This window comes from Saccopteryx leptura, chromosome 6 (assembly GCF_036850995.1).
Source record: "Saccopteryx leptura isolate mSacLep1 chromosome 6, mSacLep1_pri_phased_curated, whole genome shotgun sequence".
NCBI classification, from domain to species: domain Eukaryota; kingdom Metazoa; phylum Chordata; class Mammalia; order Chiroptera; family Emballonuridae; genus Saccopteryx; species Saccopteryx leptura.
In genome coordinates, this window is record NC_089508.1 from 57973032 (window position 1) to 57996751 (window position 23720).

General features: G+C 44.6%; 1 protein-coding gene across 1 annotated transcript in view; it reads left to right on the forward strand.

Annotated features, from left to right (window-relative positions):
• Nucleotides 1–4534: 4534 nt before the first annotated feature.
• Nucleotides 4535–23720, forward strand: part of RORA (RAR related orphan receptor A) — a 773250-nt gene continuing 754064 nt past the window's right edge. Inside the window, exon 1 of the mRNA XM_066343789.1 lies at nt 4535–4701. Coding sequence (XP_066199886.1) covers nt 4536–4701 — 166 coding nt within the window. The 5' untranslated portion in view covers nt 4535. The remainder of the gene's footprint in view (nt 4702–23720) is intronic.

Sequence of the window (23720 nt, forward strand, 5' to 3'; positions counted from 1 at the left end):
AATGCGTGCCTACTATGTGCAAGGCCAGAGCCTCTGTTTTCAAGGAATGCATCTTTCATCAGGGAGAATAAGGCAGATGTTCAGCCAACAAGGTAGAGTATACCAAGTGCCCTAAAAGGGTTGCAATATACAAAGATAGTTCAAATATTAGGTTTGGGGTAAATCAGGGAAAGTCTCACAGAGAAGTTGCCTTCTAGAATGGAACTTGAAATAAAAGTAGGGTTTTGGTATTGCAGAGACAACAGGAAAAGCATTTCAGGGAAAGAGGCATAGACAGCTGTCCCCTGTAACCTGGGCTAGAAGGAGGAGCAAGAATTAGCATGTGGCATGGTTTAAGAGTTACACATGGATTTCAGGGGTTGTGTAAGGATGGAAAACAGTTTGGCAAACTCCTGGCATGAGTGTCACACTCCGATCCTCTACCTATGGGAGACAGCATTAATCAACCACAGCCTATGCCTTTCCAACAAACCTCAGGAGTTCCTTCATGAGATGATGTTGATTTGCCATCACTGGTGTAGGAGTGTAGTGATAAGTAAGGTAGAGCCATGATTACTGTGTTGACTAGTTAGTAGTTAATTGGATAGGCAATGGGGAGACATTAAAGTCTTGAAAGCATGGGAATGACATGGTGGGAAATAAGAGCTGTGGTTCAGGGTTATTAACTTGGCAGTGCTACCTGGGATGGATTAGAATAGTTATAAGACTGAAGGCCACTTATTTGCAAGGTTATTGTTATGGTGTAGGCAAGCAATAAAGTCTGGAATTGGCATGGTGGCCACAGAAAGGAGGGGCAGATGTAATAGATGTAGATTTTTTTTTTTTAAGTGAGAGGAGGGGAGATAGTGAGACAGATACCTGCATGTGTCCTGACCAGTATCCACCAGAGCAATGCTGATGCTAGAATTAACTGAGCTATTAAAAATAGTGCCTGAGGCTGCTGCTGGGGCTAAGGAGATAGGGTCTACACTGGAACCCATCAAGCCACTAACTGCAGGAAGGGAATGGGGAGAGAAGGAAAGGGAAGAGAGAGAAGCCGATGGTCGCTTCTCCTATGTGCCTTGACCACGAATCAAACCCAAGACATCCATATGCTGGGCCGACGTTTTATCCACTGAGCAAAATGGACAGGGTGTATAGATTACAATTTAAAGTACCTGACAAATATGTTAGGCTGTGGTGAGCTAGGGGCAGGAGCAAGAAAGAAGAGTTAAAACTAACTCTGAGGTTTCCAGGAAGAAAAAAGTAGTGTGACCATCAAGAGGGAGCCTGAGACCTACGTATAAGGAGGTGGGGAAAGTCCTGGTGAATTTGGGAAGGCAGAGAGCAGTTGTAAAAAATGGATGTAGGCTTATTTGTTCTACAAAGCAGAGGGTTTTTTCTTTTTGTTTTGTTTTTAAAGCCATTGTCTGTCAGAGAACTCAGTAGCACAAAAGCAAAATAACCATTTTTAGGCAAACATTATTGGTCTTTGTCAATGAGCAGAGTCTAAGGAAGGCTCCCATCTTTCCAAAAAGATTTTGGAAAATTGAAAGCCTTAATTAGTAATCAGGGTAGGGACAGGAGGGAGGAAAAGAAATAGAAACCTAATCACTGTGCTTTTCAGGTTTCAAATGCTTTCCCTATCCAGGTAATTTACACTTCAGCAACAATGATTGACAATCAAAGAATGTATCTAACGCACTTTTATTTTTCCCTTGGGGAAAACACTTGTATTCCCAATTGTTTTAAATTGTAGAAGTTTTAATTGTTTGAAAGAGTTAGGAGAAGTGGCTTTTTGGAGCTGAAATTTACCATCCAAGGAAGTATGGATTCTATCTTAATTGACTAAGGTCACTAGGGCCATTTTCAGGAATGTATTTCCAGGGTGAACAGATACCTGTTTAGCAACCAACTGAAGGTCCACAGGAATAGACTTAACCAAAAAATGTTAATAAGTTGTTACTGGTACCTTAGGAGCCAGGGATATATTTTTTTAAGCCACTAGCATCCCAAATATAATTATTGGTGAAATTTAATATGAAAAGTATTTTTTTTTAAATATTCTAAAATAAATATGGGGCAGTGGGTGTATTTTGAGACACTCGTGGTCCCACAGGAACTTACTTATTAAACTGTGTGCTTTGATATGTGTGTTTACTTAGAAAAGTCAAGTGTGACAAGCTAGGTCAATTGCATCAAGAACTTTCACAGGCTGACCGATTGTGAATGAAGTGAAGGCTACTCTGGAAACCTGTGTTCTGATGTGTGGAGAAATGCACACATCTGCTTTGGGATAGAGCAGACAATCATGGCATTGTTCAGAGGTGCTGATAGGCTAGAGCCAGGGATACTTACAGAGACTGGATTAAAATATCAGAACTGTTCACATCTCATTTACATCATGCCAAAGAGTGGACCACAGGTTTTGCTGATTAACACACAGACCATGGCAAATAGCACTGTGTATTTGAAATCAAACCAAGATCAGCAACAGTAACACAAACCACGTGTGAAGTTTGGCATGTGCAGGTTCTTCTTAAGCTATTATCTAACCAGGTTCCCCCACCCCTTATTTTTAAATAAAGCATTTTTCCAAACTAGGAAGTTAGCAAAAGCAAAATGCTCCCCAGTTGCCGCCCTACCCGCCCCTCTAAATACATATATTTATGCCACTTTGGTATATACTAATATTTTTTATTGTCAAAATTTGCGAGTGAGCTTTCTGAAAGTAAGGTAAGGAATATATGTTTAAATGTATTGTATGGTTTTGCAAACCAATGTCACCCCAATAAATCCAATTTAAAAGATTGGATCAATATGTAATTGGATAAGAAGTAAATAATAAATGCCTGTGTGAATTTCAAACACTATACAGCTTTACAAAAGTTACATTACCCATATTTTTATGCATCATACTTTCTTTATATATCAGGAATTATCCAGCCCACAAAAATTATTGGCAGACAATGGACTACCTTAAAAAAGTGAAATATCAACCAATTGAAAAGACTGCTTAACTGGATGAATGGGGGGACACAATATTCCTGCATGTATTAACAGTGTATTTGTTACTTTATCACACTTATAAGTAAAAATTTGGTCTTAGGGGACAGCTATATTTTTCATTAAAGTAGTTAGTTTTCCTTCTAACTTCCAGACCCATTGGTTTTCCTATCACTTATATTTCCTTTCTAGTCTAGTCAAAATGTGTTTCTTGAACAATTCCTGACTCCCAAACTTCATAGACATTACTTATATTTGCATCACTCCTTGTTACAGAAAGCAATAAATAAAAGAAATAAGTGGTGAAAAAAAAGTACTGATTTCATCAGTGTCCCGGCAGGCAAAAGGAAATGGTGGGTTGAGTACTGATGTAGAGAAACCAGGCTACTAACCGCCTCAGTGTTTTTCACTCATCCAGTTTTTATTGTTCCTTCATATTGGGGTTGGGGGTCACGGTAACGCTGATTCAATTCTCTACTTTCCTTGGGTTTCATTAAGCACTTACTGTGTTTCAATGAAAGGAGGGTGTAGAATGATGCCTACAATAATGTGACTTAGTAGGAGTTGTTAATCATCTGAAGTTTATCATCCAGATGTTATTAATGCTTCTCCAGTACAGTTTACAGATGCGACTGTACATTTATTAGCAAAGTGGAACTTGACAGATGCATCAGGCTTACACTAAACAGGCCAAAGTTTTCTTAAGTAGAAAATGCCCTACCAAGTGTTTCTGGGTCCTTCGCGGAGGAAACAGTAAAGGAGCTGAAAGCGACTTCTTTCAGTCACATCAGAAGCTGGCTGTCCATGAAGGTTCTAAACTCACACAACCTGCTTTAGGCACCTATGTATCAAACCAAGATTGGAAACCCACTGGACGTCCCATCCCAAAGTTAGAAGTGACTGGTCCTCCCATCTTTCGCATTCCTTGGGGTGTCAAGGCCAGGTCTAAATCCTTTTAAATTTCTCCTTAGTCCTGGGCTTGGTTGGGCTGCAGGAAGCTACCGGCTGTTCCCCAATGTGGATAATAAGATCTGCCTTTTCCCAGGCTGATGCGGATGGGGACCAGCTGTGTTCCCCAGAGAATCTCAAGAAGTAGGCACAGAATCATTTCGCCGATCTTAATTTCTGTCCCTAGACTGGGGAGTAAGGGAGGACCGTGGCACAAGAGACTCTTCCTTCCTCCTCCCTTCTTTTCCCCACCTCCCAAAATTGGCAACCAGTCTATGGCTCCCGGTCTGGGGTCTGGAGGGTGGGGAATGTGGGTGTGGGGGCCGGCCGGAGAAGCTCTCGCTAGCGCTGCCTGTGGCCAGACCCGCCTCCCATCCCCTCTCGAGCGCACACACACGTCCACCCAGACACACTCCGCGCGCTCCCTCGCGCTCTCCCTCGCCCGCCCGCCGCCGCCTGCTCTCTCCCTCCTGCTCTCCCCGGTCTCCTTCTCCTTTTTTTTTTTTTTTTTTTTTTTGGTACCATAGAGTTGCTCTGAAAACAGAAGATAGAGGGAGTCTCGGAGCTCGCCATCTCCAGCGATCTCTACATTGGGAAAAAACATGGAGTCAGCTCCAGCAGCCCCCGACCCCGCCGCCAGCGAGCCGGGCAGCAGCGGCGCGGACGCGGCCGCCGGCTCCAGGGAGACCCCGCTGAACCAGGAATCCGCCCGCAAGAGCGAGCCGCCCGCCCCGGTGCGCAGACAGAGCTATTCCAGCACCAGCAGAGGTAGGAGGCTGCGAGAGGGGCTGAGGAGGGGGCGGCAGGAGCCGGGGCGCGGAGCGGGGGGCGGCCGGGAGCGGGCGCCCGGGGCGCGGGGTCCGGGGCCGCGCGCGAGCCTGCAGCGGCGCCCCGAGCCTGGAGCACCCCTCTCCCCTCCCCCCTCAGCCCCCCAGAAATGTTGCAAACTTTTGTAGCCGGTTCTCGGTTTGCGGGAGGAGAGGGGGGCGGGGGAGGCGGCAGGAGGCTTGACAGCCGGCAGGCTCACCCCCTGGCTTTGATTTTTCTGCAAACAGAGGAAGAAAGGCGCGTTGCCGAAATTAAATACGCTCCCCCAAAATACGGAGAATCGGAGAGTGGGGGCCCGGGAAAGAAACTTTTAAAGCGGCAGTGTCCTTTTAAGAAGGAAAAAAAAAATCTGTTTATGGCCACCTTCCTCTCCTTTTACCTTTTCTCCTCTTGACAGTTTGGGCCCCGGCTGCCCGAGACGGGCTGTGTTTTCAATACCCCACAGGGCTAAGGAGGGCGGGAGGAGCGAGCGACCAAGGAAGCCCCGGAGGTGGAGAGGAGGCGCCCCTGGATCTGGGGGCGACTTGAGCACCTTCTCTAAGCTGGGCGGTGGGCTTGGGGTTTGGAAGAAGGGCTGGAGGTAGCGGGCTGCGGGCGCTCGAGGTGCTCGCCAAGTTATCTGGCGGGCGCGGCAAGGGGAGATGCGCAAGTTTGCAGACTGGGGGTTCGAAGCCTGGCGCCGGGGCTGGCGGGGGTGGGGGGGCGTATGCGCGCCAGCGCGCAGAGGGCGGCGGGCCTATGGGGCGCTCCACGCTCATTCGGAGTGTGCGTCTACAAAAGCAAACAAGCAGTAAAAGAAAGCTCAAAAGGCACCCAAACTTATTTCTGCCCTGAGAATCCTTCCCTCGGCGAGGTTCCAAGCGTTTCTGCAAGAACCTGAGAGTGGTCAGTGCAAATCGAAAGCTGGTTGGATAGTGCGAGCGCTGTTTCTCCCTCCCCGGGCGATTTTTACACTTCATTTGGAGTGGGTGGGTGGTGGTGGGGCACCATTGCCCCCTCCTTGTTTTTTCCTGAAGTGAAGTGTTCGGGAAAGCTCACTCTCTCTTTCTTAAAGGTTTCCGAACATGATTTGGGTGTTTCTTTTGGGGGGGGGGATTATTTATTTGAATGCTCCGGAGTTTTTCAAGAATGGGAGGGAGCTATTGCTTTAATTACTGTTGTAAATAATGTATAAATCACGCCTGTCACTCCGGAGGAAGCGAGCTCGCGCGAGCAGCCCAGGGCTGGGGACAGAGGGGATCTACAGTCTGGGCCTGAGCACTGGCCCAGCGTGCCCTCTTCTCTGGCCTCTGGGCTTCTGGCGGCGATTAGGGGGTGGGCTGGGGAGAGGTGAGTGGGGACCCCAGGAGCCGCTCCCTTCCTCTCGATGTTGTAGTTGAGGGTAGGAATATGGCTGATCATGTGCTGGCTGTTTTACAGTATCCCCCCCCCCCTTAGCCACACCCCCTGTCCGGGCGCTTTCCCATTCACGGAATTCGAGTACAGTATAAGCCATCAGGATGACACACGCGAAAAACATTTAATTAAAGGCGATTTCCGAAGAGTGAACGCACCAAATCGCGGTTTGAGCGGGAGGGCTGGGGGCATCGATGGCCAGGAGTGAAGGGAGAGGGATCAGGGCTGGGGTCCGGGACCTGCCGCAAGCTCGGTGAGTTGTGTGTGGAGAGCTTTTGGCTGCAAAGAGTATATTTAGACCCTGAGACGGTGGATTTGGAATGCGAGCGGGTTATGTAACAGGGTTAATCAGAAACACTGGAGAAAATCCCCTTCATGTGTTTGAGGCTTTTTTTTTTTTAAGGGGGGATATCTTATTTAACAAGCCACACTAATTTTTGGTTTGAGCTACCTCTCACCTCCTTCTTAACCCCCCTCTCCCCCACTTCCTCCCGCTCCCCTCTCCCATTTGTTATTAGCATCTTCAGGTGTCATTCTTGCCAGGAGGTGTTCTTGCGAGAGATCAGGGTGGCAGGCTGCAGAACCGACTAGCAAATCCGTAACTTGCTGTTCTTGCAAATTATATAACGGCTGGGGCATTCAGTACCACCAGCCCCCTAGGCTCAGCAAAAAGGGGAGAGGGAGAATGTGGGGAGGGGTACATCTTGACAAGCTGACCTGCTGACCCATATCCCCTTGTCTCCTGGAGAGTCACCCCTCCACTCTTCTTTGAACCTACCCCTTGTCCATCTCTCAGGAGATTTCATGAGGGGAGGGAGAGGAGGTAAGGCCCAAACACTCTACTCACATCCTGCACGCAGGCACTAGGTTATATAACAGTCTGAATGGAAAAAGGAAGGTCAGAGATGGAGGCATCCTTTAGCTAACACAGCAGTAGTAATAGCTTCCAGAAATTATGTGCATTTGCAGACTTTAACCTCAGATGCAATGTCTACTCCTTAGGGGTACCAATCTTTGTGTGTGAGCTAGGGAGAAAAAGAATGTGTAAGTATGCCTGGTAGATGAGAGTGATTTGAAAATGGGAAATGTTTGGGTTTTCAGATGATGTAATGGAGTTGGCAGAATATGCAAGTCGGCTCCCAGAGTGTAAGCAGCAAGAAAATTGGAGCTGGCATCCAGTATTAATGTTGCATAAATTACAATATCGGAAAGAAATTAACCTACACACTAGGTGATTAAGCCTTTTTAATACTTAAAACACAAAGACACACAACTCAAAAGGAAAAGCAAATATCACCACCTTATGATTAGCATTTTCAACCTCAAGGAAGATTGAGTGGAGTTCTTGGCATTGGGTGAAGTGGAAAGCTTTCTGATTTGGGGGATGCTTTCCTGAGAGGTTGCAGTGTTAGCATCCAGCCAACCAAAGTTTGAAGGCCACAGAGACTGTGGGCTGGATTCTCATGACATTGAGGTGACCTCATGAGCCATTACCTGGATAGACTTAAAACAGTTGCTAAATTCCAAACTCCTGGGAATCCATGTGTGAATTGGCTGTATACGATTTGTGCCTGAGCTTCCAAAATCTGATGTGTGACTTTATAATCTGCAAGACGACTTCTCTCTCTACTCCAAACTGGGCAGGGAATGTTAGCAGTTTTAATGAAAACTGTTCCGTGTGCTAGTTGGTATTAAAGGTGGCTGGTGTCATTCAGTCCCATCTTTGCAATATGATAAGGGGGGGGGGAAGAAAGGCAAGAGGCAACATGGGAAGTAAGAATGAAGCAGGGGGGGGGACCACAGCAAATCTTTAATTTAACAAGGCTTTCAGGGACTTTAGGGAGCCATGAGCATTGTGACATAACTGTTGCTAAAAACCCTTTTCCCCTGAATCTCCTTATTATATGCGTGCCAGAAGCTTACATATTTTACTTCACTGAAGTTACCCTCCTAGGGCTGGCTGTGTGTGCCACATAGTGGGTTTGGAACACCAGTGCTGAAGGTTGAATGCTTTTAGGGCAGGCCAACCTCAGGGAAAAATCAAAACCAAAAGATGGGATTAACACTGAAAAGCTCAGTTGGGTTGAGATCGAACCCCCTGGAAGCTCAGTTTAAATTGATTTAAAATCAGTTAACAAGGCCTGCAGTTTATCTGTAACCCTGAGGGATTCTAGAACCACACAAGTCTTTGACTTTGGAAATGTTTTGCCTCCACTGTACCCCTTTCAGTCTTAGCTGATTCACTTGCTGGTAGGCGCTCTTGCCTGGCAATGTAGCCCCCTTTCTAGAGATTGATTCTCAGATCAGCTTTTCTTACATGGACCCAGCTCTCCATAGCGAACAAGTGATGCCCCCATATTTTAAAAGAGATACTGGCTGGGATAAAATCTTTTGCCAGAGGAATGAAATACTTATTTTTTAAACTAAGGGACTTTAATTTTTCAGTAAATTACTCATAAAAACATTTATAATTATACCCTCTAAAAATGTAGTAGAATAATTTTAGAAATTGCATTTGGTGATATTTATGATAACCTTTTCTATGCTTCCCCCCTTATTTCTTAAAAAAAAAAGAGTTATTAATCCAGAAGCCAAATCCTCAGTGGCTAAAAACATTGACAACAGACTCTTTTTATGTTAGTCACCTGCTGGAATTTCCCAAAGCTGACTAGCATTGTGAGGAGCCCTTGGCTTTAGAAAGTGTCTCTATTTCCGACACTGAAATATGGAGCCTGTGTGGATGGGATGCCCCTTAACCACGAGGCCCTTAAGCTTATGTTTTCCAGGCAGCAGAGGCTCAGGTTCCATACTAGACGCCTAAGTAGGATGTTGGCAGGTATGAGAACATTCATTGCAGTTGTTGTGCCTCCGATGAAAACATTCTGAGGAGTTTTAGTGACAGCTACATCACTTTGGGAAGCAAACTGACCCCGGTCCACCAGAGCTGAGCTTTGGAATACACTGAGACTAGCCCATGAGTTCTTGAGCCATACTCTGTCACTTCTGAGTTAAGATGCACGTTTTTCTCCCATTTGGGGAAGACAGTTCTCCCGTTCTTGCCCTTAGGAAGTTGGGCATGGTGTTGGAAGGACAGACTGAGTTGGATGCCACTAGAAATCTGTTCATGTGGTTGGTGTGTTGTCTGCGGCGTATGCTGCTTTTCCTGAGTAGACGCCTTCTTTCCCCTCCGTCTTCAAAGTCGGCCTGATGAATTGTGCTTCTTAGTTTATATATGTAGTTCAATCTCTGTAGAGGCAAGATCACTAACTACATTTCAGGTGTCTGGGGAAAGAGTCATAATGTGACTGCCCCACGTGCCAAAAAAATTTTTTATGGAAAACACAGCTCTCTTCATATGACATTTCTTGCAGCTCAGCCTCTTTGTCTTCCAGGAGCCAATGTAAAGGGGCTGTGAGGTGGACATCATCCACTGCCCAAGGCGATTCCTAACCTGGTCATCCCAGATGAGTGATACGTTCTTCCAGAGCAACAAGAGTCTGCTCTGAAAGGCTTTCGGATTCTGGGCCGCTCACCTAGAATGTGGAATGCCTTTCTGATAGGCGACTGTCTTCTCCCTTGCTGTCTCTCTTGTTTATCATTTAAGAAAAAAATGTTTTTATGTTGTTGTGGGTTTTTTTTAAATCTCATACAGATGGAAAGTATTGGTTTGGAAAAGAGCTGTTAAAATTTTCACCCATCTTATTAAGCTGTCTGTTAAGACAAATAAAATTGAATCATTTTGAATTAATGCTTCAAAAAGACTCTTCAGATAATCAGTGACTGAGTGTTGATTAATGTTCAATAAACCATGATTTTTCTATAAGGGTACCCAAGTAATACTGATGAATTGCTTTTTGTTGTTGTTGTTGTTGTTTTGTTTTTGGCAGATATAGATTAACCAGACAAAAAAATATATTTTTAATTTAATTTATTGTGTTTACATAGATTCTAGTGTTGCCCCAATTGCATCCCCCTCCCCTGTATTTCCTTCAATATATTTTTATTGAATGTAATTTTCAAATGTGCTGATCCCCATTTCTCTCCTAGAAAGAATATTGAGGATGTAACTGAATCTTTCCTTGAGGTTTGAGGATCTTACGGTGCCACAGGGTCCCTGTCTGAGGGTGAATCCTGACTGTACATTGTAGAACTATAAGTGGAGACGGTCTCAGAGACGAGACAAGATCTGTCCTGATCCTGTCTTGGAATTGTTTTTTAATCCTTGATAGCAGTATGTTTTGTTATTTGCGTCCTATATTCTCCAAGTTGCAAGTAGCAAAATAGAAATTCCCTTCAATTATTTAAATCTGGTTATTTGAGGTTTTTACTTTATGGGAAAATTTCAACCCAAAGCTAGAGCCATAATTCTTTCTCTAGAGTTGTAGAGGATACAAAATCGTACTCACATATTCCAGAAGGCTATTGTATTCACAAATAAGTTATGTACTATAGCATCGTAGTATTATGTAACTACTCCCCTGTATGATGGTAGATAGAAATGCCAGTTAATTTTGCCTCTTGCTTAGATATGTTCAAAGAGTATTTTTGGTAAAGGGTTCATAATCTGGAAAGTTAGGAAACTGAAGGGTTAAAAGGAAAACTTTTAAGAATATCAATAAAGAACACTTAGATTCCCCCCAAAGAAGCTCTTTCTCCAAGCGGAGGCCTGTGTTTCCTGCACCAGTAGGGAAGCATCCCTGGGACCACACCAGCAGGGGCCGACTTTTCTGGGGCCATCCCACTCACCTAATGATCCTCTGTGGTTATCTTTTGTTATCTTTGTTGTTGTAGTGTTGGAAATTGAGCCTGGGAGTCTCGGTGTTCTTTTGTGACATCCCAATTATTTATTTATTTTTTGCTTTTTTAGTAAAAACATCAAGGAGATTGTCTAAAGACATCCTTAGAAGGAGGCTGCAGAGCATGATGAGAAATACCTAATGCCAGAGTTCATGGTTTAGGCAGGCTCACCTTTTGCCCCGGATTCTACATGCTCATGTTAAAAGGAATTACAGGTAACAATTCCCTTATGCTGATGGAAGAATGTTTTTTTTCCCCTAACAGATATTTATGGCCCTGACACGCCATTATTACGAACTGTCTTATCGTATCACATGCTGTAGCACATTGACAGAGCGTGGTGCTACCCTGTCTACAGAGCTGAGGCGCTGGTGGCCAGCTGGGCAGCCTGTTGCAGTGTCCTCTGACACTTCTGCGTATGGGTGTCCCACATCCTTGAAAGGACCAAAGGACTCTAGGCTGTCCCAGGTGGTTGCTGTCCCAGGGCTGTTTTCCTGGGAGCTCAGTTTGAAGCTAGAACTGAGTAGGAACAATTATGGTGTAGAACAGGGGTAGTCAACCTTTTTATACCTACTGCCCACTTTTGTATCTCTGTTAGTAGTAAAATTTTCTAACCACCCACTGGTTCCACAGTAATGGTGATTTATAAAGTAGGGAAGTAACTTTACTTTATAAAATTTATAAAGCAGAGTTACAGCAAGTTAAAGCATATAATAATAATTACTTACCAAGTACTTTATGTCTGATTTCTGCTAAATTTGGCAGAATAAATCTTTATAAAACAACTTACTATAGTTAAATCTCTCTTTTTATTTATACTTTGGTTGCTCCACTACTGCCCACCATGAAAGCGGGAACACCCACTAGTGGGTGGTAGGGGCCAGGTTGACTACCACAGCTCCCAGCCCTGAATCCTCTCTGGTAGTGTGACTAGGCATTTGAGTTTTGATTCTGAACTATCTAAAAAGTTTTTTGACATTGTTAGGAAGTTCTGAGGTCCATGAACAACAGATGGAACTCTTTGGGGTACAGGGAAGGGTGCCACTCAGTCTAGGATCCTCAAGCCTGTGAAAGAGGCAGCGCACTGTTAAAAATACCTAGCTTACTTCGGGGGAGGACTTGGCTGAATACTGATGAAGTTTATGAAAAATGAATGCAGCGAAGTTGCTGTATGTAAGTGGTAGGCGTACGTGAAAGAAGTAAGAAGAAGTAAAATTGTGTATTAATGACACTCTGGAACTTGATGGAATTGTATACATGACAGGAATGGTGACAGGGGGTCTGTGCTTAATGGGGGAAAATAAACTGGCTTAACATCTATGTGTCAAACTAGATGTGGGAATAAAAATTGCAGAATTTGAAATCGTTTGACTTATTTTATAAACAAAGAATACTACCAAGGATAAATAGGTAGGTTGCAAAGCATAGAGGTGAAACAGTGGGGGTGGGTGGGTTGAGGAACCAACACTTAAATTTATAATGAAGGTATGGTAATCACTGTTTTAATAAATCCAGAATATTAACTGTGCTGCTAGGTAGAGAATCAGTTATAGCCAAACAAAAGGTATATATATGAATCTTAGGTTGTGTTGCGAGAAATCCTTTTGATCCCCAAAGTATAAATGCACGTACTGGGAAGCAAAGCTGCGCACGATGTAATTTTTTCTGTCTTATCCTGATTAATTGACAGCCACTGTATGCCTCTTTCCTGAAGGTGACTTTACAGTCTCCAGAGACAGAATTTCTCTCAGAAGTGAAGTGAAGGAAGGAGAACCACAAGTTAAAGAGTGTTTCGCTGGGTGAAGTATTTGGGAGAGAAGATAAGGGTGAAGTAGGGGACTGGAGTGGTTCACAGAGATGAAGAATGCCTGTTTGGGGCTGGGATGGTGGGGGTTGGGAATGAAGGAAGGGCATCTCTAGAGAGAAAAGAGACTTCTCTGCAAAGGAAAATGAAATTAGCATTGACTCGGAAATAGTTGGGACTGTGCCTTTCTAATTTAAAATTATCTTTAACAAGGGCAATGAAAAGAGGAAAAGTTGGCAGTTGGAGAAGTTATGATGAACTTGTCGAGAATGCCAGTTGACAAAGGCAGGTAAGGGAATACTTGGAAAAACAGAACCAGCACAGGTCTGAAGGGCACGATGGTCTGCCTCCTGGTGGGTTAAGGAAATCAGCAGGCGTGTTTATTGACTCTGCCAGTTCGTTTTAAAGAAATCTGAAGAAATGGACAAAGACAGAGAAAAGACAACCAGATGTGATTCTGCCCTTCCATAAGCCAAGAGGCTTCTATCGTCCCATTCAATCGATGCTGGTCATGGGGAGGAGCCACTGTATGGAAGTTAATGGATTTTCAACATACAAATCACAGAAGAAACAAGGCTATTTTAGCAAGTCTAGAATCTCCTCAATAAGCTGCATTGCTTTTCGTTTTCACTGTACAATTATAAAAGCAGCAGATGGTAAGAAGGCCAGAGTAACAATATAGCATGTATGTCTAAGAACGTTTATGTGATAGGTATATTATGTCTGAAATGACAGGACAACCGGGAGGGTAGACTGCCCGTAACTCTCAGTTGTCCATGTAATGTAAGGAAGGCAGAGGCAAATGAAATACTTTGATAATTAAAAATGATTCTTCTTTTAGTGATCACATTAGTTGACTGATGATGCCCAGTGAGAAATTGCCCGAGGTGTACTTTAACCGTTTCTGGTACTCATGAATCACTTCTGATGAACACGTTTATGTGGAAAGTGGACAGTTTCTATAGACCAGACCGTCATCCCAGAAGATGTAAAATTTCACGGTGTGAAGGGTGAGGGTTGAAGATGAGTGAGGTTCTACAACTTCCTTGAGGCCCCACAGGAATCAGTAGGAAACTGAGGCTGCTCTGGAGGGGCTCTGGAAATTTCTAAAGCTTGCATTCTATTCTTGAGCTTGAGGGTGTATGTTGGATATGTGGTGCTTACTCTAGATAAGTGATATATAGATAATAGATATGGATAGATATAGATACAGATGTATGATGCTGCCACTGCTCATGTTTTATTAGAATAAAGCTTGTTAGAGCCGGGCGGGGGGGGGGGGGGGCTATGAATCATCTGGCCTAGCTGCCTGTTTAAACTGATACTCGGAGATCTAATAATGTGTGTGAGGTCTCATTCCTAGTGTGCAGCAGGGCTGGGACTGAGCGATAGTCTTTCACCTCCTTACCTAATGTTAGTTCTTTCCACTTGTGTGTCAGGATGCTGAGAAGTTACGGTACGTTACGAAAAATCAAGTGCCTGCCTCCCAACAGATCCCCCTGAGGATGTTAAGACAGAAACAAGTTAATCCAGTGTTAGGTAGTGGATATATATGCAGGTAAGTGCAGGGTATTTTGGCAATTCATAAACTGTGTCAGTAATTGCTATTTTTAAAATGCCACCAGTCATTTTTATTATTAGTTAAAAATTAGCCAATGAGTTTGTGGCTAGGTCAGTAAAGCCATTCTAAAGTACAGCAAAAACAGTGCCTGTGCCCCATGGTCTGGCTTAGTGGACGGTAAAACGCGGGCTGTGGAGTGGAGTGTGTTGTAGTTAGTGCTTGAGGAGCAGGGTGCTCGCTGGCGCTGGGCACAGCCAGGTTGCAGCGAGGAGCCTGCGTCTCCGCAGCCGTCCACTTTCCACGAGGCAGGCGGTTTCAGCTTGTACCTTTTATGAGATGCTTGAGAGCAAGTCTGCAAACAGAATACTACATAGCCTGTAAAAATCATATGGTGCTAGAAAAACATTTCTTAATGAAAAGTCAGAGCTTCCATAGCATTGTGTACAGAATGATACCCTCTTTGTAAAAACATAGTATATATAAATATATGTGTGTGTGTGTACACATGTGTGCGCACACACATGTTGACATGGACCCACATATACCTAAATGAAGGAATTATAAAGTGGTCGTCTCTGGATGGTAGGATTATCCACCTGTTTCTTTTTCTCTGTGCTCTTCTGTATCTCACAGTTTCTGCCCTATATATGTATTACTCTTGTAACCAGAAAAAAATAAATTTTTTTTTCAAAAAACATTGCTTGTGTGTTGTGAAACTGGGGATACCTTGAAGGAACTGATTCTGAACTTGGCATGTTATGCATATTTTTTTGATGTTTTAGGGTGGGCCGAGTTTACTGGACTAAAGAGCAATACCTTTGACAGTCACATTCAGCCAGGAGAACAAGGGTTATTCATCTTGAATATGAAACGAAGTGTCTCAGTATTGGAATTTCTTGCCCCTCTGGAGCAATGCTTTTCAAGTGTTTATACTGTGACCTACAGTAAGGAAACATATGCATTGTGAGCCAGTGCGTGCGCGCGCGCGCACACACACACACACACACACACACACACACTTGAAATAAACTTTTCACATAAAACATTTAAACTTTACCTGTGATACATTTCTTTCCTCTATTATTTAAAGACAAAATTCAAGTCACAAGTTTCCAGACTGATTTTATGATCTGTATATGGGCTGTTCCCGCAGTTTAAAAAACCCTGTCCTGGGCGTGAGGTAGAAGCACCCTTTCTGTGGGCCATGGCTTGATGGTGGGAGGGAGGGGGAGGAGGGAGGTTTCCACAGTAACTGATGTTGAACTCCAGGTGTTCCATGTTATGATTTCAGGGAGGAGGTGGAGGGAGGAAACTAATGTAAATACTATTTGTAACCATACAGTATCTCGATGCCACTTTTAGCACATGCTCATTAATATCTGCCTAACATTCAGGCATGCTTCTGCCGAGACTGGCTTGAAATGTAAGTTCTGGGATCCTCCTTGCTGGGCGTTGATGTCACTGTGTAAAAACAAGAGGGTGATGTTCTTTCACGCAGTAAATATTTGCTGAGTACCTACTGTGTGCTAGGCACTGTGCTGGGCTCTGGGGATAAAGCAGCGCACGGAACAGACAGGTCAGGGCCCTACTTTCCCTGGTCTTACTTTCTCATGGTGGGGTTTCTCATTAAGCCTACTGTCTGGGTCACCTTGGACTAGATACTTCGTGGTTATTCTCTAAGTATATATTTTACCCCTCTTCCTTCTTTATGATTTCACCCTTCTCCCCTCCCCTCCTCCACCCCGTCTCCCTTATTATGTCCAAAGCTCTCTTTGCTTATTGAAATCCTACCATCATTTTAGCTCCAGATAGAATGCACCCTGTCCCTCCCACAGTTCTCGTGGCCCTGTCTTTTATAGTAGTCAGTCACGTGGGCCTGCTCATTCAGTCAACGCCTAACCTCTTCCTTGGCCGGGCTCCTTTGCTCCGTCTTGTAGTGTTATTTCCTGGGTAGGAGTCTAGTCACCCCAGGAGACCGGCACCAGGGACTCTTCTTTTACTTCTGCACAGTGCCTTGCAAAAAAATTGGTGCTCATAACTGCAGATAACCTCTCCCACGTTGCCCTTCAGAGCTGTTGGCTCCCTCGGTAAGGTCAGCTCCGCACTTCCCAGCTCTGCCAGTGCCGCTTCTACTTGCCTGTTCTTCCAGCTGGGCCTCCGGTTGGGACCCGGCCATCCTTGTTTGGCCCACTTCTGTTTCCCTTGGATGCACAGAGCCTCCTCTCAAGGGCAAGGACAGGCCTGTTCTGGTCTTGAGGAACTCAGACCAAGGCTGGACGTGTTGAGAGACAGCATACGTGGTTGACACGAGCCTGCTGTGAGGGAGACAGACCTAGGCCAGTGGCCTGGGCGTGCTGTGTGTGAGCTGTGAGACCTCGGGTAAGTTTACGGTCAGTCTGTTTCTCTCATCACCTGGAAGCTGAGGATGAGAAGGGTGCCGACTTCCCCAGGTGGTGAGAGGGCCGCCGGATTCTGCGTGCTAAACAGCTGGGGGGAAGCCTCGCACACGTTGAGTGTGGCTCCTGTGACGGCGAGGGTGACGGAGCACGTGGTGGTGATGATGATGGGGCACATAGGAACAGTGGGGCCCTCTAGCCACCTCTCCTCGCGTCCTCAGGTCATCAGCCCCTTTGCTTGGAGCACCCTCCCTTGGCTTTGATGGGGCGCTCTGTGAAAAGTGGGAGTTCCAGGGCATCCTAGTCCTGCAGTTTCCTTTTACTGCCACTCTCCTGGAGTGTGTCTGCTGGTCCCTTGGCTCAGCTGCCATGGGATGGGTCCTGCTGAATGAGGACGGGGCACCTAAGTTCAACCCCTTCAACCACTTGTTGACTTCTGAAATGACACTGCACACTTTGAGCAGAGTGAGAGGAGGGCCTCTGTCTGGCTGCCCCCTACCTCTGTCTGGCTGCCCCCACTGCTCCTGGCGTGCAGGCTGGCTGCCCGTCCAGCCACCGAGGCTGGGAGAGTTCCGTCCTGCCTGTAGTGCCCCCATGTTCTCTCTCACCTCGTTTTGCAGCAGCCCCAGCATTTCTTTCCCTCTCTGCCCTTTTACTCACTTTCTCCTTGCTGCCACACAATCACGTTGGAGAAGCTTGCCTGCAAGGGTTCCATTCAACTTGTTCTACGTTAATGCTCCACTATGGTTACCCACTGCTGAGTCTTTTCCTTGTAATGTAATCTAATAATTTACATGCACTTTGCAAGTAATACTCTCAGAGTCTCACAACCTGCTTGAAATTGCTCTGCTGTTACAGTATTTGAGCTGATGATGAGAGAGCAGTGTGAGAAAGTAGTTATTGGTATACAGTAGTATTGGGTAAACCCAGGAAAATGTTAGCGCAAGGTAAGGGTGTTGTGGATGGATTATAACAGCCTTTCTCAGAGAACTTGCTAAGGGTCTTTTATTGATTTTAGCGTGTAATTAGCCTAGGATAGGTCAGAGTATCTTTGGGGTAGAAGCATAGCAAGCTATAAGAAGTGAACCAAGACTTGAATACTGTCTTTGTGGGATGCTATGAAAAGCTTTAGTTCTGATATACTACATGACTTTTATAGAAACTAATTGGCACTGAGATTGGGTTGTTTTATTTCTTCACTCAGACATGTCGGAAGCTGATTCTCATATCCAGTAGTAATGAAAGTAGAGTAATGCTGTAATAATAGTGCCATTGTAAAGCGAATTATGCCACTAAGCATCTATTTTGCCTAATTTGTATTGTGATAGTGTGGGTGATACACAGACATACAGACTAGCTATGAAGCCCCAACCCTATAATATTGAACAGTGAGTGAATGAAAATAAACCCTTGTTCCATGAAAAAGTAAAATTGTATATATTTAAATATAAATGTGTATATACATATGCACACATACATATACATATACAGATGAAGATATAGATAGGCATATTGTGCCAGTCAGGCGGATAAGAACAAGATATGTAATGTGTCTTAAAAATGTTTGCCTTGTGTTGCCTTTTCACAAGTTGGCCAGTGTGCCTGGGGACAGGTATTAGTTATGGCAGGCCAAGGCAGTGATAGCATCAAGGCCAGGGTTGAAAAGCAAGGCTTTGTGTATCTGTCTCAACCTCCTCATCTTCATTACTGTATCTGAGAACTCCTAGCAATTGGTATTACTTAAGTTTGGGAAGAAGCATTAAGGGCCCAGGAAGTATGGTCATTTTATTTTGTCATTTGTCTCTTAAAGAAAGACACTGGCTGGCCATACAACTTATTTCACAATAGAAAGTGAAGACATATTTTTTATGCCTTAGCTAACCCTAAGAGCAGAAACGAGGATCTGAGAAGGCAGCGTTAAATGGGGCTGCTCCAGCCGGACCTATAAATTAAAGAGTCTGAGCTTGTATTACGTTTGGATTTGGTTCCAGTGACTATCTCTTCAGCAGGAGGACTGGCATCAGGGGGTCATTTGGCAGTAATTGCCCATGAGTTTCTGACTGTGAGGATGGTATCTCCAGGGGCCTCCTGAAGACTTAACCTGGTTCATCTCCAGTCTGGATTGCTGCCTCCAAGGCTGTCTCCCCGTTCTCCTGTGGGGGCCATTCGGAAGGGTTTTACCAGCACTGTCCCTTTCTTACTAGCTCTCATTCCCGGATTTTGCTTCTGCAGCATTGTCAACACCACCCCTTGGCTGTCCACATCCTCAGAAAGACCTTGTCCAGAGAGCACCTATGCAGTTTTATGCAGTTGAGCACCTATCTCACTTTCACATGTATAATGCTTGCTCTGATGACCAAAACAGTGAAAGTCAATTTGCCTCATAGACAACTATGTACTCCACTTATCTCAGACGAACGATGTTGATTTTAAACTCCGTGAACATTTGAGAGAAGAGTACGACGTAGCATCCATCAGTGCCTGCCATCTGGATTAAGAATATATTTAGTGGAGAAACATGACTGCAAACCTCAATGAAAAATATATTGTGTCTAATAAAATGTTATAATGAAAATTACCGTGGTGTTTGACATCCCTTTATTAATTGGGCTTTTCCATTATTATTTTCTTGGTAGCAAACACACTCTGATTTTATTGCTCATTAGTTATAGTCCTTATTGAATTCATATTTTGCTGCTTCAGCTGTGTTTATCTTCTCATTGGTCTCAGTTCCTTCAGGGCAGCATTACAGGTTGTTGCAGTCATCTATCTGTCCCATATCTCTGTCCCTTACTTGAGCATTCAGGGGTGCTAGTGACAGTGCAGTTTAGAATCAGAACATGGAAGACCAGCCCGCTGAGGGGAAGATGGGATGAGGTAAGGAAACCTAATATTCATTGAAACTTTCAGATGCTTCAAGGTGATGCTGTGTGTTGCCTCCTTTCATTGATCCATCAAGTATTTATTGAGCACTTACCATGTGCCAGGTCCCATGTCGTTCAACAGAGGTACAAAGTTGCATTAAGGGAATTAATAGGCAGGAAAAACAAATTAACTTGTAATATCAAAATGTGAGAAGAATGTTGTAATAGAGATGCTTACAAAAATATATTCTGCACAGAAGAAGGAGAAGCTACTCCATGAGGACTCAGGAAAAATTCACTGAAGTGGAAGCCTAGGTTTTTGGAAAACGGGGAGAAATTTTTTGCCTGGATGGCAGCAAGTGAGAGAATATTCTAGACCAAGTTCTACAAGGTGAGAGTTCACGGCACATTCAGGTAGGGTGAATGAGGTGGAGCTTAGCCTAAGCCTGGAGTATGTTGGTGAGGATGAGGAGATGAGGTTGGAGAAAGTACGCAGGGGTCAGGCTAAGCATTTTGGATTTTTCCCTATGACATATTTCTGGGAAAGTGAAAAATATCTGTTTTTTTGGGGGGGAGGGGTGCAGGTAAGACATTGAAGTATAAGTATGTTGAAGTTGGGGTAGACGATCGACATTGTAGATGAGACAAGTTCGGAGATCTTTTTGATACTTCTGGAGAGACATTCTGCAGGCTGGGGCTTGAATGGGTAAGGAGGTAGGTAGCCTCTGAGGTAGAATTTCCCAGAAGAGGGAACTGGAGGGGCAGGACTGAGGCAATGATGGAAGTCCATCTCAGAGCTGGGTGGGGTTACTGGCTGGAATGTCTTGTGGAATGAGAAGAGGGGAGAAGGCATGGGCTCCATTTTGGGTAGAGATTTGGAGGTACCAGGGAAACATTCGGTGGGCCGTTGGAAATGTGGTTCTGGTGGGGAGCGTGTTAGTGTGTCACCTGTGGAATTAGGGGGGAAGACTTTTAACGAGTCTCAGGAAGGAGCTCAGGAAGGACAGCTGGGCTGGAAACATTATGGAGCAGCATTTTGGACAAGGGATTAGAAGGTGAAAATTTTATACCAGGTTTTGTTCATGGATTTTGAAGTGAGAGCAGGAAAACATCAGCCTAGGGTTCAAGTGGGTGTGGTTGAGAAAGTAAAGGGAAGGAGTGACTGAGAAAAGAATCTCAGACAACTGGCTTTAGATCTGAACATACTACATGAACTAAGGGCATAAAAAACCAAGAACATCTTTAAATCCAGAGTGAGGTTCTAATATACTTTGCTGCTTCTGGTTGCATTTGAGTTCTATCTGCTTCGATGGTGGTCTCCTTCTCAACAGGTCTAATTGATGACTGAAGAGATGCTGCCTTTTTTTTTTTTTTAACTTCCTACCCAGTCCCATATCGATTTACCCTGTCTCTAAAGGGAATCTACCCCACAGTTGGCAGAACTTCAAGGCTGGAGAACTGGAATGAATGGGAGCTGTGGCGAGGTCCCCACCTTGCCCTGGGAGAAAGGCTTTGCCGGGAGAAAGTTGAAAGAGGGTCTTGAGAAAAGGTGTCAGATCTTCAAGGATGGTTCTAGCCATGGGGAACTAAATGGAAGATTTTTTTTCTTCCTTTGGTTGACCAGGAATATAAAGAGAAACGCACACATGTTTACTGGCGGGTGGCTGACGATGTTGATTATGGTTCTAGTGGGTTGCCAGTCTGTGTTTCTGGCGCTTACCTGTTTCCAAGGGGCCCTCATGTATGCAGTAGCCCCTGCAGGTCCTGGAAGGAAGTTGATAACCTTGTGGCTTGCAGAGGGACTAGAGAAGCATTGTGTAATTAGGGAGACCTATTGACTTAAAACATCTCGTCTACTGATAGGCTGAATTTACCTTTAACTCCGGTGAGTGTGACAGGAGGAAGAGTCAGCACTTTGCCTTCCGAGGAAAGTAGCCGAGCTCCTTACTGTTTTCAATGAGCTCCGACTAAATACTTTCCCTGTAGATCTTCCACTAATATGTCATATGAATTATGTGTGTTATCTCTGTGCTGTGAAATTAGAGACCTTCGCCCACAGTGTGGTAAGCGGATTAAAATGAAAGCCTGTTTTTTATGGTATGGGGGGCCCCCGGGAAGTATCAGGGAGCTGGTTTTGTGTGTGTTTGATCTGACAGTGGGGAGGCCTTGGGATGCCAGTGTCTTCTCAAACCTGAAAGCGGAGCTCCGGCTGGAGTTTTCTTCAAAGAGGTTTATATTTTATCCCTTGGCACTTCTGAGAGGAAAGGGAGGTCTGGAGTTGGGTGATTCTGTAATGATTCTTTTCTTGCCGCTGTTTTTCTTCTCCGTCTTTTTAACTTTTTGCAGAAAGCCCTTCCAGTTCTACGGTCAGACCGTCGGACCCCGTTCAGGACGTTGGTGGCCAAACAGTCCCCTTTTGTTAAGCGAGCGTCCTATTTTTGTTTCTCTTGAAAGGTGCCCTTCAGGACAGCAGAGCCTTTATTTGGGCTGTTTAGAATTGAGCCCTGGAGAAACCAAAACAGAAATCGTTCTAAACCCAGGCCAAGTGCCTCTTTGCCTAGCAAGGCAAAGCGAACCCCGCACAAGATGAAATCTAACCAGCTGGTTACCTGAGAACCACCTTGGGGAGTTCTCCAGCTTGACTTCTCTTGCTTTGGCCACCATCCCAAGAGCCAGTGAACGCCGAGGGTCATGGCCTTTCTGCGCAGAGATGCAGGAAGAGAGTTAGGGCTCTCGGTGAAGGAGCACAGGTTAGGTTCCGTTTTAAAGGGCCCTGTGTCGGCTTGTAGAACTTTAAGGCTATAAGGATCCTGAACGGAAATGGGTCACAAGATATTGATGACCACAGTCCTGGTTTTCTTTCTTAATCAATCTTTCAATAAGTTCATTTGATTCAATATTATATATTTATGTTTGTTTTAAGAAGAAGGTATCTGTAGCTGTAAGCCTACCTCACATACTTCTGTTATTTCTGGTTCTGCCTTGGTCACAAATGAAGTAAACTGAGCTATTTGAGAAAATCAGGGCATATATGGAATTTGGTTGTTTAGAGGTCATGCAGTATGAGGTTATTTCATTTTCCTTTGGTATCATATATAGGAGGTTAATCTCTGCGATTTGAAACAGAGTATGTGTTTCTTACTGAAAGATCCTCTGGTTTAGGGTTCAGACAGGCCTCATTGCAAAAGGACTGACTTCAGTTTGGGAACTTTTCTTCCTACTTTATGTATCACCTGGATCATTCGGAGGAAGAGCGCTGGGCTTTGTTAGAGAGAGAGAGAGAGACTGGCAGGAAAAGTTGGATCCCTAGGGGCGGTTCAGAGCCTTTGGGAGTGTGAGGTCATTGGTATATTTAAATTCTGAGCTTCCATGCAGACTGGTCAGTGAAGCCCTGTCCTTCCTCATTAACTGGCTGTTTCTCCCTGTGTTATGAGGAGTAGACACCTGCCTCTTGGGGAACCGCCGACATCCTGGAAGCATCCATCCAACTGGCCCCTATGTATACAGACAACTGTGAAGTGAAGCGGTTTGGAGACAGGCATCATTTTGAGGCTACAGTCATACATTTTAGAAAGTTAAAGACTGGTTCTGTGACAGGAAAGTTGAGCTAAATATGCAGTTCTATTTTAATTTTCACTTTATGCCAAGGCGAAAGCATTGGGAGATAGGCTATAAATGTATAAGTAAGTCACTGCAAGAATAGCCCCTTGCAAAATGCAGATTTAGGAAAACTAATTATTTTCTCCCATATTTTAATGCACATGCCTGATCCCTGATCGAGTGCCTGAGAAAGGGATATTGTATAACCACTTAACCTTGATCGCTGTAATGAATTGTACAGAGGTTTACATAACTATAAAGTAAGTATATATTTGGTTGTCTTAGCTTGGGCTGCAGTAATAAAATACCATAGACTAGTTCTGGACGCTGGGAAGTCCAGACTCAGGTGCTGCCAGACTTAGTTCTTGGTGGCGGCCCTCTTCCTGGCTCACGGACGGCCATCTTTTTCCTGTGTCCTCATGTTGGAGAGAGGGAGTTCTGGTGTTTCTTCTTCTTATAAGAACACTAATCCCTTGATGGGGACCCCACCCTCACGACCTCATCTAAATCTGCTTACCTCCCAAAGACCTCACTTCATGATA